We start from the raw sequence: 26,285 nt of genomic DNA, 5'->3' as shown, positions 1-26,285 counted from the left end.
GTCACCTCTATTTACACAGGTGAGGAAGCTGACTTCCCTGGGGTCCCAGGGTCCCAAAGCTGGTGAGTGGGAGCTGGACTGAAGCGATATCTTTGGAATCTTTCCTTCAAAAAGTGGGACTTCCCGGTGTATGTGATGCATCTGGAATCTCCAAGCCCCTGAATCTGAGACCAGGGAAGCATCAGGGTCCCGTCTGTCCCCCCCTTCCCATGTGGCTCCCATGGGCACTTACAACCTCGAGCTGGCCCTGGGCGCTGTCTTCTCCTACAAACAACAAGCAGAAGCTCAAGGCTAGATTTCTGCAGAGACATGGCCACTGGGCTTCCAGCCTCTGCAGACAAGCATGGGCTCCTCCCTCTAGCCCCCTCCACCCACTCACCCCATGAGGGCTGCGAGGTTGGTTTGAACAGAAGACTCCTGTAGGTCTAGGATGGGCTGAAAGTTTTCAAAGCTCACACCTAGTCTGGAAGGAGGCAAACAGAGTTCACAGGGAAACTTCCTCCTCCAGGAAGCTCAATGGAGGACGTGGGCCACAGAAGCATTTCCTTCCAATGCAGCGGAACACAACAGCCCAGTAAAATCGCAGAAGCCACTTGACAGAGGCAGGTGTGGGGCTGGCCCTGCCTCCACCACAGGAAATGGGGCCCTTTAGCCAAATGATTCTTGTCCTTGAGGGAGGGAAAGAAGAAAGAAAGCTATTATAATGAGGATTTACTTTTTGCTTAATAGCTTTACTGAATAAACTATTGGGAGCTTGTAAAGATCAAACCCTTTAAAAGAGACAGGGATGCTCTTCCCCTAAGTGGCCTGAGGTGACTCGCCAGGATGGTCCCCTACTCGCTAGACCCAGAGAACCCCACGAAGTTGTGCAAATCCCGAGGCTCCAAACTGCGCGTTCACTTCAAGAACACCCGAGAAACTGCGCAGGCCATCAAGGGCATGCACATACGAAAAGGCACCAAGTACCTGAAAGATGTTACCTTACAGAAACAGTGTGTGCCATTCCGCCAGTACAATGGTGGAGTTGGAAGGTGTGCCCAGGCCAAACAGTGGGGCTGGACACAGGGTCGGTGGCCCAAAAAGAGTGCTGAATTTTTGCTGCACATGCTTAAAAATGCAGAGAGTAATGCTGAGTTTAAGGGCTTAGATGTTGATTCTCTGGTCATTGAGCATATCCAGGTGAACAAAGCCCCTAAGATGTGCCGCCGGACGTACCGGGCTCATGGTCAGATCAACCCTTACATGAGCTCCCTCTGCCACACTGAGATGATCCTCACTGAAAAGGAGCAGATTGTTCCTAAGCCAGAGGAGGAGGTTGCACAGAAGAAAAGGATATCCCAGGAGAAACTGAAGAAACAAAAACTTATGGCATGGGAATAAATTCGGCATGAAATAAATGCAGATAGGAAGTGAAAAGTAAATAAATAAATTAAAATTAAAATTAAAAATAAAAGAGACAGGGATGAATTTTGGAGAGATGCGTTTTGGTGTCAGTACCCTGAAGGTTCTGAAAGAGACCCTCACCCCCTCACCCTCCCCAGAGCTGCCCGGTGACAACAGCTTCCCAGAGGAGCCTCCCTTGCCTCCCACACACGTAGCTGGAGGTCCAGGGAACTAGAAAGGTGGGCCAGAATCCAACCTTCTCACAGAGGATGGACCATAGATGCCCCGGAGGCGCTGACTCAGGGCTGGTGTTCAAACATGGCTCAGAATCTCCCTTCCCGAGCTCAGCTCTGAGGCTGTCTCTGTCCCTCACACCTCCTTCCCCTTGGCACTGGGAAAGCCCTTATCCTCTGTGGAGCCAGCATTGGCCACCAGCCCACCCGGAGGCCCTGCTGCCACTGCCGCTCCCCATCGCTGCCTGGCCAGAACCCACGTTCTCCACTGAGCTTCCTGGAGGAAGACGGTTCCCTGTGAACTCTGTTTGCCTCCTTCCAGAATAGGCTGGGTCAGGTGGAGAATGAAGGGCCAGGTCAATCCACGGCCCAGTAGGAGATGTTTGGCTCAAGGCCAAAGCTGCGATGTGCCTTACAGAGAACATCAGCAGGTTTGATAAGCTCCATTCAGACATGAGTTATGGTGCAGATGGTTACGTATTCAATGCTAATGAATCAACAATAGATAGTAAAGAAGGTGTCTTTCTTTATTTCTTTATTGAGTTGGAGTCTCACTCTGTTGCCCAGACTGGAGTGCAGTGGCACGCTCCCGGCCACTGCAGCCTTGACCTACTGGGCTCTGGCGATCCTTCCACCTCAGCCTTCCAAGTAGCCAAACTACAGGCACGGGCTACCACGCCTGGCTAACTGTTGATTTATTGTAGAGCTGAGGTCTCGCCAAGTTGCCTGGGTGGGTCTCGAACCCGCAGGCTCAGGTAATCCACTCACCTCAGCCTCCCATAGTGCTGGGATTACAGACTGAGCCACTAAGCTCGGCTAAGAAGTTGTCTTTAAACAGACACACACGAGGCCAGGCATGATGGCTCATACCTATAATCCTAGCACTTTAGGAGGCTGAGGCGGGAGAATTGCTTGAGCCCAGGAGTTTGAGACCAACCTGGGCAACAGAGCGAGGCCTCATCTCTACAAAAAATTTAAAAATGAGCCAGGAATCGTGGCACGCATCTGTAGTCCCAGCTACTCGGGAGGCTGAGGTAAAAGGATTGCCTGAACCGAGGAGGTTGAGATTGCAGTGAGCCATGATTGTGTCACTGCATTCCAGCCTGGGCAACAGAGTGAGACCCTGACTCAAAAACAAAACAAGCAAATAAACAAATAGAAACACACAAAGCAAGGTAATATACTGATGGGTCGTGAGTATCTCCTGGGACCCATCCCAAAGGCTGTGTCTGCTGCTCCTTCCGTCCACTCCTGGCTGCAGCTGGACCTGAGGGGATGGGGTAAACAAAGAATATCTGAGGCAGGGGTGGGGTGTTTCTAGTGTCCGGCTCCAAAGGTATGAGCTAACAAGGCTGTACAGAGTCTGACCTAACCTTCAGGTCTAACATGAGCTGGGCTTTGCAACCCATGAAACTTCTACAGAGCAGCCCCAAGGCTGGAGGCTCCTCCACCTGTGCCCATGACCTTATAAGATGTCCATGGCAGAGGGGGCAGTCAGGGGAGGGAGGCTCTGCCTGCAGAAACGTCCCTTTTCTGGCCCCTTCTCATGACTCCTATCCACCCCACCAGCCCTGTCCACTTCCAGGTACCTGCTCCCCTTCCCCATTGAAAACACTGACTTTGGGCCAGGCGCAGTGGCTCAAGCCTGTAATCCCAGCACTTTGAGAGGCCGAGGTGAAGGGAGTGCCGAGCCCTCGGGTTCGAAAACAGAATGGGCAACCTCATCTCTACAGTAAATACATAAATAAATAAATAAACAAATAAATAAATAAAAATTAGCCGGGTGTGGTAGCACGTGCCTGTAGTTCCTGCTACTTGGAAAACTGAGGCGGAAGGATGGGCAGAACCCAGCAGGTCGACACTGGGTGGCCATGAGTGTGTCCCTGCACTCCAGCCTGGGCGATGGAGAGGGACTCCAATTCAGAAAAGAAAAAAAAGAAAACACTGACTTTGGCTATCACCCAACCTTGCAGCAGACAGAACACTTCCACCGCCTGCCCAGCACTCCTGTCCTCACTTCCTTCCTAAGACTCCTAGAGGACTCCTCTCAGCCTCAGAACCCCAGGAGGAGCAAAGGGAGCCCCATTCTCTCAGCCTGAGCCCCAAACCTCAAGGGGACTTGCTGGGGTGCAGTTGGGCCTGTGGGCCCCACAATGCCTTGCTGCTCCCTTTGGTCCAACCAGGTGTGACATGCACCTCTGTGACCCAAGCTGAAGACCAACCCATCGCTCATAACATAGTTTCTATGGAAAAGACAAATTCGCAATCCTGAATCACCAGTCTGCTGCGGGTGGGCATCCAAGATTAGTGGTGATTTGGGTGCTGAGGGGAGGATAGAAGTCACAGTCTGGAACCCATGTGGCTGGGCACCAGCTCACCTGCCCTCCTGACCTGCCACAGCAGCCCCTGACCCATGTCCCATGGCTCCCCCACACCTTCCTCATGCCCTGCTAGCTCCCGCAGCCAGCTGCTGCAGACAGCTATACCCACAGAGCTCTCAGAGTATAGTCCATCCTGCTCTTCTTGGATTCCATATTTACAAATTCACTACTTACAAACATGTATCTGTAACCCCCCAAAGCAGTGTTTGCTGAACTTTAGGGGTCATTCACAGGCATGCCCAGAGTGGAGAATTAGAGACACTCAATGCACATGTCCCAGCTGGGATGGACCAAGGCATGCTCAAACTTCTCCAGCTCTCATGCTGTGAACTAGTTTTGTCTGTGCAGTATATTTGGCATCACATTTTTCACATTTTTGTGCTTTGTGTTGGTGATTTTGCTGTTTAAAACGGCCCCAAGAGTAGTGCTGAAGCCTAGCACAAGGAGGCTGTGACGAGGCCTTACAGTGATAACATGAGAGTCAGATAAGCTTCATTCAGGTATGAGTTACAGCGCTGTTGGCCATGACTTCAATGTCAACAAATCATCTATACAGTAAAGATGGTGTCTTTAACAGAAATACATAAAACAAGGCAAAATACTGGTTGTGGCCAGAGGCCGGCAAGAATCCAACCTTGTTATTTCCCCTAGGAGCAAAGGTGCAGTGTTTGCTAACTCAGTGTTCACAGAGATTTTACAAAACATAACTACCACAAATAGCAAGAATCACCTACACCAGGGCCCACTTGGATTTAGCGAGTCAGAATTCCCTAGGATTGGGCCCTGTTCACAGCTACTCTGATGCCAGCTGGGAACACTACAGTCCTCACTTGGGAGCCTGTGGGGACCTGGACAGAGTGAGGTGATGTGTAACATAATATCGTGCTGTGAGCACGGGACTGACTAGGTATCAGGAATCTGAAGACTGTGTGACCTGAGGCAAGTCATTCAACAAACAAGACCTGAGTCTCCCCACCCGTAACACGAGGATGACAGCACCTGTGCACAGTGAGGTATTTGCTCTGAGATTCAGACATACCTTGTGGACTGGGAATACAATGGGATGAGGAACTAAAGCATCTTTTGAGAAATAACTCATCCTAAGAGAAAACGTAGGTGGTCTTGGTCCAAGAGTGATGAGCACATTTCTGGGGTGAGCCAGGAGGAGGGACAGGTTGGAGGACCACTTGGTGTTGGTCACTCAAGTCAGCCTCTAACCTGGCCCTTGAAGGCTTGAGTCTAAGGACACTACAGGGAAGGCTGCGAGTCCAAGAATCTTGGCGAGAACCAAGGAGCACAAGGCCACACAGAGCTGAAACACATGTGGCTCAGGGCAGAAACAGACATCTCCTCTCCAAGGAGAGCATCATGCACCACAGCTGTCTAGCAACTCTGGTGGGGGGGATTGCATCTTCATGGATGACAATCTTCCCATAATGTGGCACCTTCTTGAGCTTTGAGGGCATGGAGGCAGCTGCTGCAGAAGTCACCTCAGACAGTTGGAGATGGGTAGGTCGGGGGTGGTTCCCAAACTCAAGTAGCCTCCTCCTGGGACAAGACCGAAGCGGAAGCCCAGAGGCTTTGCTCAGGGGCTGAGGCAAGTGTAAAGCTGGAGAAAGATGGCTAGTTCCTGTTCTTGTGACTTGTTTTTGTATTTTTTGGTTTTTTGTTGTTGTTGGTTTTTTTGAGTTGGAGTCTCACTCTGTCACCCAGACTGGAGTGCAGTGGCACACTCCCGGCCACTGCAGCCTCGACCTGCTGGGCTCCGTCAATCCTTCCGCCTCAGCCTTCCAAGGAGCTGGAACTACAGGCGCGCGCTACCACGTCCAGCTAATTTTTTTGATTTATTGTAGAGATGAGGTCTCGCCAAGTTGCCTGGGCAGGTCTCGAACCCACGGGCTCAGGCAAGTCACTCACCGCAGCCTCCCAAAGTGCTGGGATTACAGGCTGAGCCACCGAGCCCAGCTGTGACTTGTTTTTGAATGTTGATTTTGAAAACTAAGACTTTACTGAAGTCACTTATCAGGTCTAGGAGTCTTTTGGTGAATTTTGAAGGTTTTCTAGATACAGAATCATATTGTCTGCGAAGAGAGATGATGCTACTTCCTCGTTTCTTGGATTTTTTTATTTCTTTCTTTTGTTTGACTGCTCTGGCAAGGACTTCCAGTACTGTGTTAACTAGGAGTGGTCGTGTGACCGTTTTTGACCCCAGACTTGTAGGACTGGGAACATGGAGTCAGAATCGGCTGAGCTGGTAGCTGTCAAAGGGTTTTGAAATGTGCGGAAACAGCCAGATGAACATAAGGGCATCTTATACCTGTCCTTGCAGACACAGTCCTGGCAGAACAGACAGAAGTGGGAACAGGTTATAAGCTCCCACTGGTGCGCCTGGGTCCTCATGCCTCCCTCCATGAACCGGACCCAGCTGGGATCTATGGGGCAGACCACTGCAGAGCACTGACAGATGCCCCCAGTGAGCCCAGGCCTGATGGAAGAGGTGTGCCCAAGGCATCATGATTCTCTCAGAAGTGTGTTATGTGTACTATGTCAGTCATTGTTTACCCGCCCAGCATGCCTTTCTGTCAACAGAGCTAGATTTTGCACAATGTTTCTTTGTTTGCTTTGGGTTGAGAAACTGTATTTTTTCTTATTCATAAAGCCAAGACACTGAAATAGCTCAAGTGTCTGTCAACAGATGAATGAATAAAGAAAATGTGGCACCCACATACAATGGAATATTATTTCAGCCTCCAAAAAAAAGGAGATCCTGCCAATTGAGGCCACTTGATGGACCTAGAGGATCTTATCCTGAGTGAAATAAGTCAGACACAGAAGGACAAATACTGCTATGATTCCACGCAAATTGTGTATCTAAATAGTTAAGCTCATAGAAACAGAGACTAGAATGATGTTTGCCGGGGGCTGGGGGAAAGGGAAATGGAGAAATGTTGTTTAATGGGTTTAGAGTTTCTGTTATGCAAGATGAACAAATTCTAGAGATCTGCTGTACAACATACTACCTATGGGTGACAATACATAATTGTGTCCTTTAAAATATGTAAGTTAGCCAGGCTCAGTGGCTCAGCCTGTAATTCCGTGCCTTTGGGAGGCTGAGGTGAGTGGACTGCCTGAGCCCATGGGTTCGAGATCCGCCTGGGCAACTTGGCAAGACCTCATCTCTACAATCAATCACCTGTAGTAGCACGCACCTGTAGTTCCAGCTACTTGGAAGGCTGAGGCGGAAGGATTGCCGGAGCCCAGCAGGTCAAGGCTGCGGTGGCCGGGGGTGTGCCACTGCACTCCAGTCTGGGTGACAGAGTGAGACTCCAACTCAAAAAAATAAATAAATAAATAAAAATATGTTAAGAAGCCAGGTACAATGGTTCACACCTGTAATCCCAGCACGTGGTGAATCTGAGCTGAAAGGATTGCCTGAGCCCAGAGGTTCAAGACCAGCCTAAGCAACTTGGTGAAACCTTGTCTCCACAATAAAAAAAAAAACATTTTAAAACATTAGCCAGGCATGGTGGCACATGCCTGTTGTTCCAGCTACTTGGAAGACTGAAGTGAAAGGATCACCTGAGCCCAGCAGGTCCTGGCTGCAGTGGCCATGAGTATGCCACTGCACTCCAGCCTGGATGACAGAGTGAGATTCCAATTCAAAAAATTAAAAAATAATAAAATAAATGTTAAAAGGATAGATCTCATGTTAAGTGTTCTTGCCACTAAAACAACAACAAAAACAAAAACACTGGCTCATGCCTGTAATCCCAGCACTTTGGGAGGCTGAGGCATGAGGACTGCTTGAGCCTGGGAATTCAAGACCGGCCTAGGCAACATAGCGAGAACTTATCTCTACAAAAAATAAAAAATAAGCCTAGAATGGTAGCATAAAGCCTGTGGTCTCCTGTACTCGGAAGGCTGAGGCAGAAGGATTGCCTGAGCCCAGGAAGTCAAGGCGGCTATGAGCCATGATCATGCCACTGCACTGCAGCCCAGACAGCAGAGTAAGATTCCAACTCAGAAACAAAACAAAACAAAACAAACAACATGCAAAAGAACACAAGGAAACTTTTGGAGGCGATGGGTGGGTTTAGTATGATGATATTATCATAGGTATATGCATACATCTAAACTAATTAAAATGCACACTGACAATATAGAAATTCATATGGAAACAAACAACGAATAGCCAAAACAATCCCTAGCAAAAGAAACAAAGTGGGAGGTATCACACTTCCAGTGGAACAGGATAGGGATTCCAGAAGCAAAACCTCAATTTCTCAACCAACTCATCTTTGATGAAGCCTCCACCAACAACCACTGGGGAAAAGAGAAACTATTCAGTAAATGGTGCTGGGAAAACTGGCTGACCACATGCAGAAGATTAAAACAAGACCCCTACCTATCCCCATACACAGAAATCAACTCTAAATGGATAAAAGACCTAAACGTAAAACCTCAAACTATGAGAACCTTAGAAAATGCAAGATACACCCTTATGGAAATTGGAACTGGCAACTAATTCCTGATCATTCCCAAATGCCCATGCCATAAGAGATAAGATAGACAAGTGGGACTTCATCAAACTGACAAGCTTCTGCAAAGCAAAAGAAACCCTCAAGAGAGAGGGGAGACAGTCCACAGAATGGGAAAAAATATTTGCCAACTGTATATCTGACAAAGTCCTAACATCCAGGATCTATAAGGAACTCAGATGTGCCAAAAGGAAAAAAACAAACAGCTCCATTAAAAAGTGGGCAAAAGACAAGAATAGACACTTCTCAAAAAGACATACGGGCAACCAACAGACACATGAAAAAGATCTCAGCCTCACTAATCACCAGAGAAATGCAAATCAAAACCACACTGAGATACCACCTAACCCCAGTAAGAATGGCCATCATTAATAAAACAAACAACAGATGCTGGTGAGGATGGGGAGGAAAAGGAACACTTCTACACTGCTGGTGGGAATGCAAACTAGTGCAGCCTCTTTGGAAAACAGTATGGCAAGTTCTAAAAGAACTAGAAATTGACCTTCCATATGACCCAGCAATTCCCCCTGGGATTATACTCAGAGGAACTCAAATCATTATACAAAAAAGATACCTAGCGGGGCTCGGTGGCTCAGCCTGTAATCCCGCAACTTTGGGAGGCTGAGGTGAGTGGAATGCCTGAGCCTGTGGGTTCGAGACCCACCTGGGCAGGCAAGACCTCATCTCTACAATAAATAAAAAAAAATTAGCCAGGCGTGGTAGCGCACGCCTGTAATTCCGGCTACTCGGAAGGCTGAGGCGGAAGGATCGCTGGAGCCCAGCAGGTCGAGGCTGCGGTGGCCGGGAGCGGCCACTGCACTCCAGGCTGGACAACAGAGTGAGACTCCAACTCAAAAAAAAAAAAAAGATACCTGCATACACATGTTTAGTGCAGTACTATTCACAATAGCAGAAACATGGAACCAGCCATGCTGCCCATTGAAATTGGACTGGATAAAAAAAAACTGGTACATGTACACAATGGAATATTATGCAGCCATAATGAAGGACAAACATATGGCCTTCACAACAACTTGGATGGATTTAGAGTCTATCATACTATCACCTAGTCTATCATTTCAGTGATCTATCACAAAAACAAAGACCTGAGTACTACATGTTCTCACTCATAGGCAGACCCTGAACATTTACCATAATACTATGAGAAAGGGATTGGCAGTAGCAGGATACTGCTGGGGTGGGAGGGGCACACAACATCAATAAGGGTATAAGCGTACCTGATCTCAAACCAGACAAAGTGGGGACCAATGGGAGGCTCAAACTTTACCTGTATGATGATCACTTGTATACCTAATCCTGAAATGTACCCCACATCTTTAAAATAAAATTTAAAACAATTTTTTAATGCATACTTTAAATTTTTGGTATATCTATTATACCACAATAAAGCTTTAAAAAAAAATGATCAAAACACAAAGAAACTGTATTTCCTGCCCCCAATACAAAAACAGAAGAGCTGGATAAAAGGAACATCTGTAAGGGCAAGGAGCTGTCACGACACTGCCTGGCCATCCACCTGCTTTGTGGGAGTTTTGTCATCCAGCTTTCCATTATCCTTTCTCGTGAGATTGCCCTCCTACCCATCCTCACTCCCCCTCCCCTCTTCCCCCCCTCCGTCAGACCTCAAGGGCCATCTGTATGTGGGGGGCTCCCAGCACTGTCCACCACACACCAGGTCTTCAGTGGATGATGGGTTCCTTCTTTCTCTTTCTTTCTTTTCTTTCTTCTTTTTGTTTTTTTGAGTTGGAGTCTCACTCTGTCGCCCAGACTGGAGTGCAGTGGCTGCTCCCGGTCACCGCAGGCTCGACCTACTGGGCTCCGGCGATCCTTCCGCCTCAGCCTTCCATGTAGCCAGAACTACAGGCGCACGTTACCACGTCCGGCTAGTTTTTTATTTATTGTAGAGAATAGGTCTTGCCAAGTTGCCCGGGCAGGTCTCGAACCCGCGGGTTCAGGCAATCCACTCGTCCCAGCCTCCCAAAGTGCTGGGATTACAGGCTGAGCCACCGAGCCTGGCCCTTTTCTATCTCAGGTTTTTTTCCTCCTACTTCTTGGATTCCCCTTGTAAGAACAAAGACCTCAGTCCAAGTTACTTTAAGAAAAAGAGGTTTGGAGCCGGGCTCAGCATGTAATCCCGCACTTTGGGAGTCTGAGGTGAGTGGACTGCCTGAGCCCGCGGGTTCAAGACCCGCCTAGGCAACTTGGTGAGACCTCATCTCTACAATAAATCAAAAATTAGCCGGGTGCGGTCGCGCATGCCTGTAGTTCCAGCTACTTGGAAGGCTGAGGCGGAAGGATCGCCGGATCCCAGCAGGTTGAGGCTGCAGTGGCCGGGAGCAGCCACTGCACTCCAGTCTGAGTGACAGAGTGAGACGCCAACTCAAAAAAAAAAGCAAAGAAAAAGAGGTTTTATCAGCAAGAGAGACAGAAATAGGAAAGGAAACAGGAACTGCCGGGATCAGAGCAGCCACCTTCTCTGTCCTCTCTCCCAACGGCCCTGTGGTAGCCCCCTCGAGTTCCTCTCCTGCCTCTGCCCAGCTTCCCCATCCGTCCTGCATGCACTTGGGGAGTCTCAGAGAAGCCCATGAGGACAGGCTGGAGGTTGGGCACAGATCAGCAAAGAGGCAGGGTGGGATGTGTGTGCTGAGATGACAGGAACTGAGATCACAGCCATCCTCTCTCCCCAAGATGTGGAGGCCTGCACGGTGAAGAGCCAAGAATAGAATCACTGACGGCTCCAAGGACAAACCAACCCTTCTTTCCCAGCAGTTACTAACCACCTGGGGATTAGACAAACTGCTTTTCGTCCCTGCTGGGCTCACCAGGACACGCACTCCAGACTGGGCAACAGAGTGAGATTCCAACTCAAAAAAAAAAAAAAATGTCCAGGAAATGATTTGGACACCTCAACACTAATATCAGAGAATGTTAGAAGGGCATCATGGAGGAAGCACTGCCACTCCTCAGACAAGGCAATAAGGGGGAACATTTGGAATGGTTTAAACTTAGGAGTGCCTCTTGAGACTGGGCTCCATCTGAGGTGGGGATGCCTGCTGGCTGGTGTTAACACCCCTAAGTGGGGGATGATGAACCTGGTTCTACAAGTGTTGAAAGACTGTGAACTGAATAGAGCTGTTGCTATGGGAAGGAACCGGGTGAAGAAGAACTGTGGAAACCACTTTCAGGAACAGTAAGCAAACGGGAGGGAGCAGGGCTTCCCTCCAGCTTTCCAGTATCCTTTCAGCACCTCCTACTGGCCAAGTCTGACAGGGAGCAGCTGGCAAAGCCCAAGGTGATTTGCCAAGTCCCAGCCCCAGCATTACAGAACAGAGAAGAAAGACTAGTTAGTGTACCCAGGAGCTGGAGCCATAAAACCTATACACACACACACACACACACACACACACACACACACACACACACCTGTGCACACACACCTGTGCACACACACACAAACCTGCACTTGCACACCTGTGCACCGAGGTATACACCCACTCCTGGACCACAGGTGCAGACTGGATGATGGGTCCTGCCCCTGGAGTGTCACAGCAAAGTCAGCAAACCTCAAGGCCCTGACTGCAAGGACTTTTCTGATTCTGACAGCCAGTCCCAAACATCACCTGTCATCACCCCGTCTCCAAACATCCAAACTGGTTTGAGTCGTTTCTGTGACAAAGAAGGTCTCCATCTCTAAGGAACACCTGCGCATTTGGGGGGAAACATCAGCAGTGGCCCCTACTGTCCTGGAGCAGTTACCCGCAGAGATTCCGAGAAAAGCTCACTTACCCATAGGAGGTACAGGTTCAAAACATTCTTCTGGCCCGTTTGGTCTAATTAAGTCCCTCCTCTGCTCTATTGTTTTCCATCACTGTGTACTGTAGCTTTCTACAAGTTTCACAGGTGCAATGGTATTTTTTTCATGACTTGTTGATAGCATATCTTCTCCTCTAGACAGCTGACACATGAGGACAGGCCTCCACCCCTGCAGACCTGAGGCCTGACACATGGTAAGGCTCAAGTGTTTGTCAAATGAATCCATTAAAAAATAGAAAATGGTTCTAGGGGAACTGAGACCAATGGAAAGGTGATGGATCCGCGGATTGGGGAGTGTATGAGGCATAACAGACTAAAGAATGTTATAGAAGACAGTTGCTTTCCTCTCCCTCAAGCCATCTCCAGATTGAGAGAGAGCAGGCAAGAAGCCATCTGTGGCATTTCCGCCATGCCTGTGGCCCTATATAGTCCTGTACACCTCTGGGGATTAGGGCCCAAACCCAGGCTTCTTCCTCATCATAACTTTACCTCCTGCCCCTTGGGAGGCACAGGGCTCATCGACTGTTAGAGGGGCTGGGACCCCCTAGATTCAAAGGTGATTCCGCATCACAAGCACCTGGGGAACATTTAAAAACACCCATTTCTGGACCCTACCACTAGTTTCTGATTCTTTTCAGTCCACTGTTCAGAGAGGCATGGTGAATGACCGGAAACATGAATTCAAGTTCTGACTCTGCCACACGCTGTGCGATCTTGGGAAAGTTACTTGATCTCTTTGTGCCTTGATTTCTGTAAAACGGCAATCATAGCAATATCAACCTCCTAGGCGTGTTATGAGGATCAAAGTCAACAATGTATGTAAAGTGTTTGTGCAACTGCCTGGCTCAGAGTAAATGCTGAATAAATGTAACTATTGTTGTAATTATTATCTCACCACTACTCAGCGGCTGAAGTGGGGCTAGCATCCAGGCCTCCTGATCCTGGATCCAGTGTTCTTTCCAACACGTCACTCTCAGTGTGCACACAGCCCTCCCTCTGAGGGCGGACTCAGCGCTCAACAAAGCGAACATATGGTTGCTGCCCCTGGGACCCTTTAATCAAACTGTATGGGGTGGAGAACTGCCTCTGGGAATGAAAAGTGAATCTGACCCCTGGGGAACAGAAAGCTGGAGAACAGGGAGTTTGGCAGTGCAGTTTTCAGGTCCTTCGGGAAACCATTTGGCTGCTCCTGTTAGCATTTCATTATGGAAATACTGGGAACCAAAAATAGAAGTACTTGAGTGGAGCTTAATTCTCTGGGCTCTACAAAGCAGCTGCTGGAGAGTTCTGTGAATTAACCACCAGGGGGCACCAAAGCTTCCACAAAAAACTCACCCTTCCTCCATAAGCTCCTACCCCAGTTTGCCCTGCTCAGGATTCTGTGGCTGGGAGCCCTGTAGATCTCCAGCTCCTGGTCCAAGAAAAGCCACTTTGCTACTCAGTCCACGGCTCTCCTCCCTGGAGACCCTTAAGAGCAGAGAAGATTCCCTCATTTATTGTCCTCAAATCTTCCTCCCATCCCAAACCCAGGACCTAGGGCAGTAATGGACATGGAATAGGCATGAAGTACACATCTGGTTTGTTGATGGATGGATATGTGAAATCAAGCAAAATTAATAAGTGTGGGAAATATCAAAAAATGAAATTTCAATAAATTGAGTTGTACAGATCTAACTGACTTTTAGTAGCAATTCACGGACTGGACAGCATCAAGTCTACAGAGTAGAAAGGGCTGAGATTTACAGGCGGGAATGACTGAAGAAAGCAGAAATAGGAAATAAGATACAGATTGGTTGTTTCAAGTTACTTTCCTCCTAGAGAATCTTGTTAGCTCAATGGGCTATGGCTATCATCTCCTGAGTTCTCAGAAGGTCAGATCTTTTTTTTTGAGTTGGAGTCTATTGCCCAGACTGGAGTGCAGAGGCATACTCCCGGCCATTGCAGCCTCGACCTGCTGGGCTCCGGTGATCCTTCCGCCTCAGCCTTCCATAGCTTGAACTACAGGTGCATGCTACCACACCAGCTAATTTTTGATTTATTGTAGAAACAAAGTCTCGCCAAGTTGCCCAGGCTGGTTTTGCACCCACAGGCTCAGGCAATCCACTCGCCTCGGCCTCCCAAAGTGCTGGGATTACAGGCTGAGCCATTGAGCCCGGCCAAAGGTCAGATCTTAAAAGTAAACAGCATGGTTTTTGGTTTGGTGACATGGAACCTTAATACGAATGACTCCATTTTGGTTTGGCCTGTTGGGGCCTATGCAGGAGTTCAGTCCAAATCAATGGCCTCCTATACATTCTATTTAACAGAAGGAAAGTGCTTGAGTCTTGAAGGAATGGTAGAGAGTGGAGTGGCATGAAGCAGAGAGAAGGTGATGACTGACCGTCAAGGGGAGGGCTGTGGCTAAGCGAGAAAGGGAAGGAAGTGAGAGGGCTCAGGCTGGAAGGCAACAAATGTACTTTGAGGTTCCTGAGTAGTAAGAGATTCCTTAATGCTGAGGTCAAATCCAAAAATATGGAGGACATTAGCCAAAGGAGCACCCAGCCTCCACGTGGGCATCACTGGCCCCCACAGCCATTGCTACCCCTCATGCCTTCAGGGTGGTTTGCAGCTGCCAGTGGCAGGCTCTGAGCTCCCTCCCACAGGTGGGCCTGGGTCCCACTGCCTCCCTTTGGGTGGGGCCTGAGCCTGTATCACACATCCTCAGTCCAAGAGAATCTCTGTCAAACAACAGCATGTCTTGTTCACCACAGAATTCAGTGAAGACTAGAGCACGCTAAATACTTGCTGACTAAAGGATTAAACTATGTGTTTTTAAAAAAGAAAAAAGAAGAGTCTTCCTCCACAGGACCTCAAGTTACCTTCCCTGCCTCGGATTTTAATATCTCTGCCATGAGTCCAGCATGCCACATCCTAACTCCAGCTGGGGAGGGGCTTTCCTAGAAGATTCGATCTTCAGGCCCGAGTGCAACAGGGCAGAATGGTTAAGAGCAGGGGATGAAAGTGAGACGGGTCTTGGGACTCCAGCTCCAGCGCCTCTTAGTTGTCAGTTTCCCTAACAAGTTACTTATTCTTCCTAGGATGCACTCATTCCTCTGCAAAATGTTAGTACTTCCTCAAACGAAGCAGCAAACACAGAGTGCCAGCCTGTGGGTCATGCTAGCCCAGTGAGTGCCGCTGTGGTCATCACCATCAACAGCACACTGGACTCTGAAGATAGGCACATGAGACCTCAGCAACGCTCACAGGGTTAGCGGAGGCAGGAAGCCGGCTTTAGCTGGGAGGGGCAAGGACAGTGTGGGCTTCCTGTGTGGAGGTAACACAGCCAAGGGGACACTGCAAACTCAGTATTCCAGAAGGTCGGGGAATGATGGGGAGCAAGTGCCTCACTCACAAATAGGGAGAAGACAGCAGCAGCTTGGCTGAATAAGACTAAACCCACCAACCACCCAATGGAGACTGGGGCTTCTGCTCTGACACCTCAGGGTCACACTCCAGGTTCTACTTGGAGGCCCACTTGGCGTCTCAGCTGCCGGGCGTTCCCTCTCTCAGGATCTCCTAGAGCCTGGCTTCCTGTCAAGTCTGCAGCCAGCGCTGGCTTTACCCTTCGACAGTGCTTCCTGGGCCTTTTCTTCCAGCATCCCAGCAGCCCGTGTCCCGATTTCCACACCCCAAGGTCTCAGCCTGTGGGAGCCCCTTGCCCTCTAATCATCCTAGAGAGGAGGCAGTAGTGACAAGAGCTGGGCCTTGGGCAGCACCTAGACTAAGCCCTGCGAAGAGGAGGAGCTGGCAAGAACCAGACTGTGTGCCTGGCTGGAGAGCAGGGAGAGCCCAGAGGCAGGGAGGCTGAAGACCTGGGCAGAGACCCAAATTGTTGGGTGAGGGCTTGGACAAGCTCAGCATGGCAAGTACACCTGGGTACACCTGATACTAGATCCTGGCAACAAGATGGAGTGTCCTGCTGGTGGCTTCTGAAGTCTTCTGATTACTCAGACAAGATGGGACAGCCAGAGAGGCCCTTGGTGACCCCACAGGGAGGGGATGGGGCAACAACCCAGGGACTGACAGGGATGTCCATGCACTTTGTCTGGCCAGATGGGGCAGCTCCTCTGGCCCGCTTTTCCTCTCTGGACTTCAGAGCAGGTGGTCTCCAGGAAGCCGCTGGACAAGGAGAGGCAGCTCAGTGGTGCCCTGGCCAGCCAAGGCCAGATAGTTACCAGTGCAGGCAGTATTTGTTTTCCTCCCAGATGTGAGGCTGTCCCAGGCCGCCCACCCTGGTTACCATTTGCTGTGGTGGTTGCCAGGGGAACCACTTACTATTTTTATACATTCCCCAGAGGATGAGGCTGCAAAAAACACTCAGGCAAGGTTAGTCCAGGAGTGGTCCTGGAAGCAATGCCCAGGCGGGCTCTGCTGGGGTCTTGGCTGGAGGCTGGGGGGCTGCTCTGATGCTCCAGGATGGGGAACCAAGACTCACTCATCTCCCTGAGGAAGGAGTGAAAGAGGCCCAAGAGAAGGAGTGTGTCCTGGGTGGGGGCACCAAGCCATTCACTCCTCTATTCATTCACCAGTCGTTCATGTGCTCATCCATTCATGTATCAGACAATGAAGGTGCTGGCTTGTTCTAGGTGGTGGGGACACAGCTGTGAATGGGGCAAGTGCATCCCATCCTGATGCCGAGGCAGACAAATAGAATGAAATTACAGCGCTCTGGGCACGGTGGCTCACACCTGTAATCCCAACACTTTGGGAGGCACTAGGGAAAAGGCACCCAGGGGAGTTGGAAAGCTGAGCAGAGATCCAAACCCCCAGGTGATTTGGAGTAGACCCAGCCACACCTGCTGTTAGGCCTCTGGCAGCAAAACTGCAGTCCTGGCAAAGCCCTCAGGACAGAGGAGCATTTCCCCCCTTGCTCTTGGACTCTGGGGGAATCTGTAGGGCATCTAGGAAACCTAGGCGGCCTCTAGGAGACTCCAAGGCTGTATGTGGGAGATGTCCACTGGGGGGAGCTGGGTGAATGCGCTCAGTTCAGGTCGTGTCCAGGGTTGGGAAGGGAGAGGGCACTGTACCTGCTCATCTGACCTCCTCCAAACCCCAGCCTGTTGCCAAGACCCTGGACGTGTGCCTAGGTGCTCACTGTTCACCTTTGTCCATGCACTTGCTGGGAAGTCCAAGATGTCCATCAGTCCAGGAGGTAAGAGGTGGAATGCAGCAGAAGGGGCGAAACAAAGAGAAACTGAGCACCCACCAGGTGTCAGGAGACTGCTGGGCATACGACATACGCAACTGCTCCTAATTCTAGCATCCATCCTGTGAAATGAATACGTTTGCCCTTATTTTAAGGCCAGGAAACTCAGAGAAGCTAAATAACTTCCCCAGGATCATACAGTAGTAAATGATGAAACTAGGATTTGAACACAGGTCAGTCTGACTCTAAAACCTCTCTCTTCACAAGGCAAATGTGCCTTACTGCATACCTGCCGCTTGGTCTAAGCACTGCAGATCTTCTGTGAGCATCAGAGGAGAAGATGGAGGAGGAAACCGTGGCAGACTGTTTTCCCAAAATTGCCCTGTGCCCCCTGACCTTGGGCAGGACCTTGTGGCAAACAGAAGTGATGCTGCCTCACTTCAGAGGCTAAGTCATAAAAGGAGGGACAGCTCGGCCACCACACCGTGAGAAGTTACCCATAGAGACAAATGGTGCTCCCGGCCCGCAGCCAGCATCACCCACCAGAAATGTGAGCCAATCCCCCTCGTTCCAGCTGGGATTCCAGACATCAGGGATGGACGAGTTGTCCCCACTGCGCCCTCTCAGAGCTGTTGGCACACAAAATCTCTAAGCACAATAAATGGTGGTTTCACACTACGTTCTGGGGACAATTGGTTACACAGCTATCGTGACTGGAATGAGAATCTGTCAACTGTAAAGCACTATATACACATGTAAGATGTTATCTGTAAACCTAAGTTTGCTGTAACAGGATTGTGTTGGTATCTGAGGAAACAGATTGAGTATTAGTGTGAGTGCTCCCCAAAAGCAGAAAGTTGGAGAGGTGTTTGTGTGCAGGAAGACACACTTGGGAAGTGATCTGTGGGACCAGGCATAGGTGACAAGGAAGAATGAATCTGGGAGGGAGACCTGGCCAGTACACGGGTGTGTCATAGAGCTGACACCACTGTGTATATGTCCCTCTGAGGAACCTGCAGAATGAGCCTCAGTGCTACAGAGAGAATTTGTCTATCCAGGCCCCTACTGACTGCAGGTTGCCTCCAGGGGATGTGAATTCCCTGCCCTTGCCTGTTTGAAAATGCCCCAAAACAGCTTGAGCAGCTCTGCCAGGCAGAGGAGCCCAGGAAAGAAAGCTGAATTAGCACCAAGAGATGACGCTGGGCTGACAGGCTGTGAAATGGAGCATAAAAGATGACCAACACAGCACTAAATAACCCCCCAGGCAATAATTCCATTTGACTGGTCCTGGACAGAGGTCTGTAGGGCTAGCTTCTGCCTGGGAGGTCACTTGCCCCACCAACTGCGAGGCAACCTGTGGAGTTCCAGGTCTGCTTGAGCAAGGCCTTCGGTGCTGGAAGCTGCCAATGTCGCAGGGACCAACTGAATTCTCCGGGTCCTGCAGGTGATCTCTGGACACCATGGGGATTCTGGGGAGGTCCTGGAGACAGGGCATTCATTGTCTCCCGGGCGCTGGGCTCTGGGCCCTGGGCCTGGGTTCCCAGCTTCAGCCCCTCCCAGGAGCATCTCAGGAGGTTGACGTGCCAGCAGACCGTGCTTTTTAGAGACTGGGACTTGAAAAGCAGCCTCGTGAAGGAAGCCAGCGTAGAGAGTATTTGCTTTGTTCAGACCCTTAGGATATAATGAGGAAACACCATGGTGCAGATGCCTGAAGGTGTGAGGTATGAGTGTAGACGTCTTCGGGCCACGATAAGGCTGGGGCCTGGGCCAGACGGCCACACAGCCCACACCTCTAGGGCCCTGGACTGCTGGTTAGGCCTCTCTGCTCTGCTCTTCTTTGGAACAGTCAACTCTGTTGCTTACCCTTTGGGGCATCCAACACTTAGTGGTCATATTTAAATGGCTTTTCAGTCGGGTTCTGTGCATTTTAGGATATTTAGCAGCATCCTGGCCTCTAAATGCCAGTGGCACCCTGCGGTTGTGACAATCAAAAATGAAAACTGCCTCCAGGCATTGCCCATGTCCTCTAGAGCAGCAGCCCCCAACCTCTTCAGAATCAGGGACCGGTTTGGGGAAGATCATTTTTCCACAGATGGGAGGTAGGGGGTGGAATCATCAGGCACTGGGTTCTCACAAGGAGTGTGCAACCCAGATCCTTTACATGTGCAGTTTACAACAGGGTTCACATTCCTATCAGAATCTAATGCTACTGCTGATCTGACAGAAGGCAGAACTCCATTTGCCCGTTGCTCACCTCCTGCCGTGTGGCCCAGTTCCTAACAGGCCACGAACTGTTACTACTTCATGGCCAGGGGTTAAGGACCACTGTCCTAGGGGAAACCCCACTCCACAGGATTTCCTCTTAAAACCTGACTTCAGTCCAGTGTAAGGAGTATGCTTCACCATTTCTGGAGTGACCTCCAGCCAGGGTCTACCCACACTGCAACCCAGCCGGTCTCACCACCTTCCAGCTGCACATAAGGATGAGGCCAGGCCACATTCTCATCCCCTCCTGGGTTCCTAGCTCCTTTTCTCATCGTCCACCCACCCCATCCACCCGCATCACTCTCTACTCCTGCCACATTGGTTGGTGCCCCTGCTGCCTGACCCCCTCAGGGAAGAGGAGACGAACAGCAGGGCTGTGGCAGGGCACCCCTTACAAGGGATGCTGAGGAGGCTCTGAGGAGATAGCCCTGTGGAAAAGTTCACCTTTTATAAAAACAGGAAGTTGATTTTTGTTCTGATTATAAAGTTAACATTATCACAGTAGAAATCTGCAAGTAAAAAAAATGTAAGAAGAAATAAAGGTCATTCATAATGCCAATGCCCAGACAGCCAACACTGACATCTAGGAGACCTCCCATTTCAGCTATTATTGTCACCTGGCTGGGTGTGGGCAGGAATCCCCAGGTACACAGAACACTTGACCAAGGACAATGAAAAGTATTCACTCTTCCAGGGTAAGTATCTATTTTATTCGGATCTAGACGACTCTGAGGCTTTGGGTAGTTGATTTGGCAGGAAATCTGGTGCCTGCATGTCTTCCTGTCTCACCCTTCCAAGAGCCTGCTCCTGTAAATAGAGCCTCAGAACTCGTCCTTGATGTCAAAATGGGGTTGGTCTTCAGGCTTGAAGTCCAGGTTGGGGCTACCGTCCTTGTTGAGAATTCTCCGGGCTGTGTAGCCAACGATGGGGTATTTGGCTTTGTACACTTTGGTGAAGACATCATCTAGGGACTCCAGCTCCTTGGCCGAGAGACCCGTCTTGGGGAGAAAGTCCAAGAAACACAGGAGAAGGAGGTAAATGAGTCATGTGTGGCACTGGCCTTTCTCCATCCCTGCCCTTCCCTTCCCACACCTCGAAAGCCCTAATGCAAGAGAGCTGTGTGGGTTACATGTATGGGCTATATGTTACCCGTCACTGGATGAAATTATCAAGCTTAGTTTTGTTTCCTCTTTGGGGGTCTGCCTCTACCCCTACCAGTCTCCCAGATTCCCTGCAGGTAGGAGGTTTAACTGTCTTGCTCACTGAGGTATCCCCAGCACTGGGGACACCGTAATGTAGGTGCCCAGTGATATGTGCTGGATAAACAAATGATCAGCCGGGCTTGGTGGCTCAGCCTGTAATCCTGCGCCTTGGGAGGCTGAGGTGAGTGAATTGCCTGAGCCCGTGGGTTCGAGACCCTCCTGGGCAACTTGGCGAGACTTCAGCTCTACAATAAATCAAAAAATTAGCCAGGCGTGGTACCGCAAGCCTGTAGTTCCAGCTACTCGGAAGGCTGAGGCGGAAGGATCGCCGGAGACCAGCAGGCTGAGGCTGCGGTGGCGGGAGCGGCCACTGCATTCCAGTCTGGGCGACAGACTGAGACTCCAACTCAACAACAACAACAACAAATGATCAGATCCTCGGGACATGTTGACTGAATTTTATGTGTGAAGTGAAACAGGCTCTGCCTGGAGTTTCTCCCATTTTGCTCCCCTTCTCTAGAGAATCCCCATAACCAGTCAATCCTGTCCCTGACAAGCAAATAGCCCTAGGCTCCAGAGATCCAGTGTGACAACACTGACAAGGCAAAGACAAGCCAGACCTGTGGCCTGGCAGCCATGAGTCCTCTCCCTGCTGTCGGCCAAGCCCAGAGTGCCCAGGCCTGCTTTTCTTAGTAAAAAAAGTTGCAAAATAAAAAAGCCAGGCCTGCTTTGCCAAGTACACAAAGGCAGGGGCAAGCTGCCTCCCTGATGGCCCCCAGAAGCTGGTGAAAACAGAGGGGACCTCTCTTTTTTCTGTGTGACACAGGGACTTGAGCTTGGCTGCATGACTCTTGGACCGCGGCACTCTAAGTTAGTGAGGCTGCAGGGTCAAGAGGGCAGTTGGAACCCAAAAGGCATACCATTTTACCTCACTTGCCACACCTTCCATCTTAGGGGCGCTCAACCATCCCTTCCCTCTCCATCAAACCCTAGTAGTCTAGCCAGGGAGAAGACAAGGCCAGTTTCCCACTCCATTACAGACAATCACTGAGTTGGATGCTAAGTTTACAAGAGTTTGGACTTGACTCTAGATAATATGGAGCCATGGAAGATTTCTGAGTGGGAGTGGAACAGTAAGTAATCTATTTCAAAAAAATGGTTGGCCACCACACCAAGTGGACTGCCACAGGTAAATAGGCTAGTTAGGAAGCTTTGTTATTACCCAGAAGTTTTTTTAAAAAAAGAAAGAAAGAAAGGAAAGAAAAGAAAAAGCCATGGCCAAGGGGGTGGGACGTTTTGACAAAGGCTCATAATGTGGCTCACAGTGTCATGGGTGAGGTCTGCAGGATCCAGGGACATCTTGGCCACTCCTCGAGTGGCGTCTTTCCCAGTCAAGGCATTGTAGGGGGCTCCTCGTCCATAAAGCTCTGCAGTGGAAAGGAAGGAAGAGGGCATGAGTATGGTATACATGAAGGGCAGCCAGGAGCCTGCACACAGGGGATGGGGGTCCCAAGGCTTCACTCAGTCCCAAAAGAGGCTGCAGGCCTGAGGAGAGGCAAAGCAGTGACGACATCAAGTCCAATAAGCCACCTCCAGCCATCAGGTTGGATTCCACTAATCCAAAATATGGAATATGTCACACATGCAGGTTAAGAGGTGGTTTTTAGAAAATACAGAATGAAAATTGTCTCTTAGAAATATTAAAAATGCAAACAAGGAAAAGCCTCAGTCTTCTTAAATGTTGGTGAAAACCAAGTCTATTTTCATTAAGCAGTGTTTAGTAACAAATAAAAGATGAACCGTTACCAAACTACCTCTATTATATCATTTATAGATACAATTAGGAAAACCATTAAATGGCATTAAAATGTTCTATAATGCCAACTTTTTACTAAGAAACTCTTCTCTCACTGCTCCAACTAGGTTAAATCATCAAGTATGAATTTTATTCTACAGGCAATGAGACATGAAAGTCTTACGAGTAGGGGCGTGGGATTGTTAGGAGGGAAAAAAAAGTGTTTAAGTAAAACACTGACAAAGATGAACTTAATTCAGTCATTTAAAATGGAAGGAAAAGGACCTGCCCAACATTCACTCCCTCTTCTCATAACTCCAACTGCCCACTCTGTCTTCTGAGTTCCCTGGAAATAAATATCGAAAATGCCAAATCACTTACCCTTTCCAGAAGTGACATCAAACACCACTCCCTTTACTGCCAAGTAGATGGGCTTATTGTCCTAGAAAGCAGAGAAGAGGTTGTGAGGAGGATGGGAAGAGTCCAGCTCTACCAGTCCTGACCTGTGCAGACAGCAGTGTGTAAGGTCACAAGCAGCCTTCCACAAAGCCAGGTTCTCTGAGCTTGCCACCTGCCTGGGCGGCGTCATGCCCACACAAAAAAATGGAAAACTCATGAAGTCTCATGCAAGGGTAAGGCAATCCTCTCCTTTATAAAGAAAACCAAGAACTAAGGCAACTTTGTGCAGATAAAAATTCAAAAAAATATTAAATAATGAATTACTTAAATCAGTCCAAATTTCCTTTCATCTTCATGAACAGACATACATGGATGTACATAGTATAAACAATCTATTTTATGTTTGCTTCTTATAGATAACACTAATTTGTATAAGCATTTCCATGTATTGAAATACCCAAAATGGCTTTTGCCTAAACAGTTCCACAGGACCCCATCGTGTATTAGTAACACTGTGTACCTGTTTGCTTAGCTAGTCTTTTTCTATTCTTGGTACTTGGGTTGTTTGCAATCCTTGGAACTATAAATGGCAATATTATGAATATCTTTCTATAAATTACTTTCTAATTTGGCAATTTATTTCTCTGAGGCCTACTTTAATATATGGAATTCCTGAGCCTAAGTATATGAACAACTTAACCACTTTTTATAGTTTACCAGTTTGTCCTTCAAAAACATTAAGCCATTTACAGTGCTAGAAATAAGTAAGCAGTGCTGTTGCCCCACAGTCTGACTAGCAATGGGTTTTATACTTTATTCTTGCTAGATCAGTGGGTATAAGATATGACCTTAGATCCTCCACTAAAAGAGAATAATACAAAAGCAGATGGCATGTATTTTCAACTTCCACCAAGTTGGGCTCAGCCTGGGACAACAATGAGCACAGTGTCAGGACACCCAGGACAGGACCTTCCTCTTTTGTCTCACCCATGGGGGTTCAGGGACCTCAACCATGTAGCTCCCAAGCCAGCTGAAGATGGGAGTCACTGCTGGGTCTACAAGAGCCTCAGCTCCCGAGCAATACTATGTGGCCCTCTCTTTGGGGTGGGCTTTAGGGTCCTTCCCCTTGTGGAGCTTATGGTCAAGTATTTCATGAAACATTTAAGAGCCACAGGAACTGAGGCTCAGGGAAGCTAAACGGCATGTCCAAGGAAACACACCTCACTGGCACATGACCGCTCACTGACTGCCATGTGGGGATAATCCCACCTAACTCGCAAGAACACTGACAAAAACAGTGTATGTGAGCATCTGCAGGCACAACATCAGGAGCTCAGTAAATGGCTGGTGTTCATTATTCCCTAGGGTGCTTCAGTCCTGAGAACTTCTGTGGACTTTGTAGACACTCACTCCACCCCACACAAGGGTTATTTTATTTTGCTTTATTAATTATTAATTTTATTAATTTTTTATTTTAAAGATGTGGGGTACAATTCAGGGTTAGGTATATAGATGTTCATTAACAAGGGTTATTTTGAAGGGCCTGGTTTCACAAGCCAGCAGACTGCAGTTTTCTTTGTGATGAGTTACTGCCTTCCCTTCACTGTAATTACTTGTCAGCTCTGATTGCTTGTCAAGTGGCATTATGCATTTATATCAATTTTTGAAATATATTACAGTTATAATTTAACCATGGCATTTTGTTGTATTTTCCATTCGGTGGCTGTTTCTTTTATCTTTATTTTCTGTATGCAAAGAGCCATATAAACATATAAACATTCACACACACAAGATATAAAACATGTATCTTATCACTAACACTTTGCATTTCTTCAACAGTTAAGTATCTGTCTCCTCCTTAAAGGTGTTGTGAGCCCTGAGAGGAAGTCAATAGTATAGGGGTGGAACAGAATGTTTAGCACCTTTTAAGGCATTACTGCGACATAGATATTCACAAGCCACACAGAGGAACGGCTTTATCAGTCACAAACTGAGTGTGCTGTGTGAGTGAGCTCTGAGCACGTGGAGAAGGACACCTACTGACAGAAGAGCCCACAGGCACGGATCTTCAGGCCCGGGAAATGTCAAGTAAGAAGGCGGGTAGAAGCCTCGGCATGTAAATGCAGACTCAGGAATAGAAATATCCACAGAGACATGATAAAGACATGCTCAGCACCAACTTCACCCCCATCATCCTGCATGGGTGATAAGATACATGTTTTATATCTTGTGTATGTGAATGTTATGTTTATATGGCTCTTCGCACACAGAAAATAAAGATCAAAGAAACAGCCACAGAATGGAAAATACAACAAAATGCCATGTGATCTAAGGTTGGATGTATATAAATGGATACATCACTTTTTAACTAATTATAACCACAGCAGGTCATAAATAACAGCAAAAGGGCTGTCTTTTTCTAAGAGACCAAAGGAGGAATCATCATGATGTCATGGTAGTAGCACAAGTTTGCAGGTCAAAGGGGTCTGAATTTGAGCCACCACTTATAAGTTGTGTTGCCTTAGGCAACTTACTTAACCTCTGGGTGCCTCAGCTTTCTCCTCTGTTACAGGAGAATAATAATGGGCTATTGTGAGAATTAAAAAGGTGAGAGATCCCGCGCCTTTGGGAGGCTGAGGTGAGTGGACTGCCTGAGCCCGCAGGTTCGAGACCCGCCTGGGCGGCGAGACCTCATCTCCACAATAAATCAAAAAATCAGCCGGGCGTGGTAGCACATGCCTGTAATTCCGGCTACTCGGAAGGCTGAGGAGGAAGGATCGCCGGAGCCCAGCAGGTCGAGGCTGCGGTGGCTGGGAGCGGCCACTGCACTCCAGTCTGGGCGACAGAGTGAGACTCCAACTCAAAAAAAAAAACAAAAACTGGAAGGAGCCTTGAAGATAATGTGTCTAACATCTTCATATTACAGATGAGGAAGTCTAGGCCCAGGGAGGTTAAGTGACTGTGCCCAGAATCACAGAGGAAACGAGAAGAAGAGCAGGTTTGGGAACCTGGAGCCTTGGAACCCAAGGTTTAGTCCACTCTCTTGCCCTGCCCCTCCCAGAAGGCATAC

At 48.8% G+C, this 26,285-nt stretch overlaps 1 protein-coding gene and 1 pseudogene across 2 annotated transcripts; one reads left to right on the top strand and one right to left on the bottom strand.

Annotated features, from left to right (window-relative positions):
- The first annotated feature begins 789 nt into the window (after nucleotides 1-789).
- Nucleotides 790-1,399, top strand: LOC103276160 (annotated as a pseudogene). The gene has a single exon (XR_505354.2). The product of XR_505354.2 is annotated as a 60S ribosomal protein L17 pseudogene (transcript).
- Nucleotides 1,400-20,505: 19,106 nt separating this feature from the next.
- On the bottom strand, nucleotides 20,506-24,468 carry NENF (neudesin neurotrophic factor). The gene is made up of 4 exons (XM_008073571.1): nucleotides 24,436-24,468; nucleotides 23,198-23,258; nucleotides 22,345-22,448; nucleotides 20,506-20,817 (listed from the first exon to the last, which is right to left on the bottom strand). Exons 1-4 carry the CDS (start codon nucleotides 24,466-24,468, stop codon nucleotides 20,641-20,643), a joined length of 375 nt encoding a protein of 124 aa, XP_008071762.1. The 3' UTR covers nucleotides 20,506-20,640.
- Between the last annotated feature and the right edge of the window lie 1,817 nt (nucleotides 24,469-26,285).

Source organism: Carlito syrichta, unplaced genomic scaffold (assembly GCF_000164805.1).
Source record: "Carlito syrichta isolate Samal-C Ts95f unplaced genomic scaffold, Tarsius_syrichta-2.0.1 Scaffold315946, whole genome shotgun sequence".
NCBI classification, from domain to species: domain Eukaryota; kingdom Metazoa; phylum Chordata; class Mammalia; order Primates; family Tarsiidae; genus Carlito; species Carlito syrichta.
This window is presented reverse-complemented; position numbering and strand designations above follow the sequence as displayed.

Coding starts and splice junctions, on each gene's coding strand:
- NENF (XM_008073571.1), bottom strand. CDS start 24,468: ATGGCAGTCAGTGAGCGGTCATGTGCCAGTGAG. Junction 22,449..23,197: donor TGATGTCACTTCTGGAAAGG/GTAAGTGATTTG, acceptor TTTCCACTGCAG/AGCTTTATGGACGAGGAGCC. Junction 20,818..22,344: donor CAGACCTCACCCATGACACT/GTGAGCCACATT, acceptor TTTCTCCCCAAG/ACGGGTCTCTCGGCCAAGGA.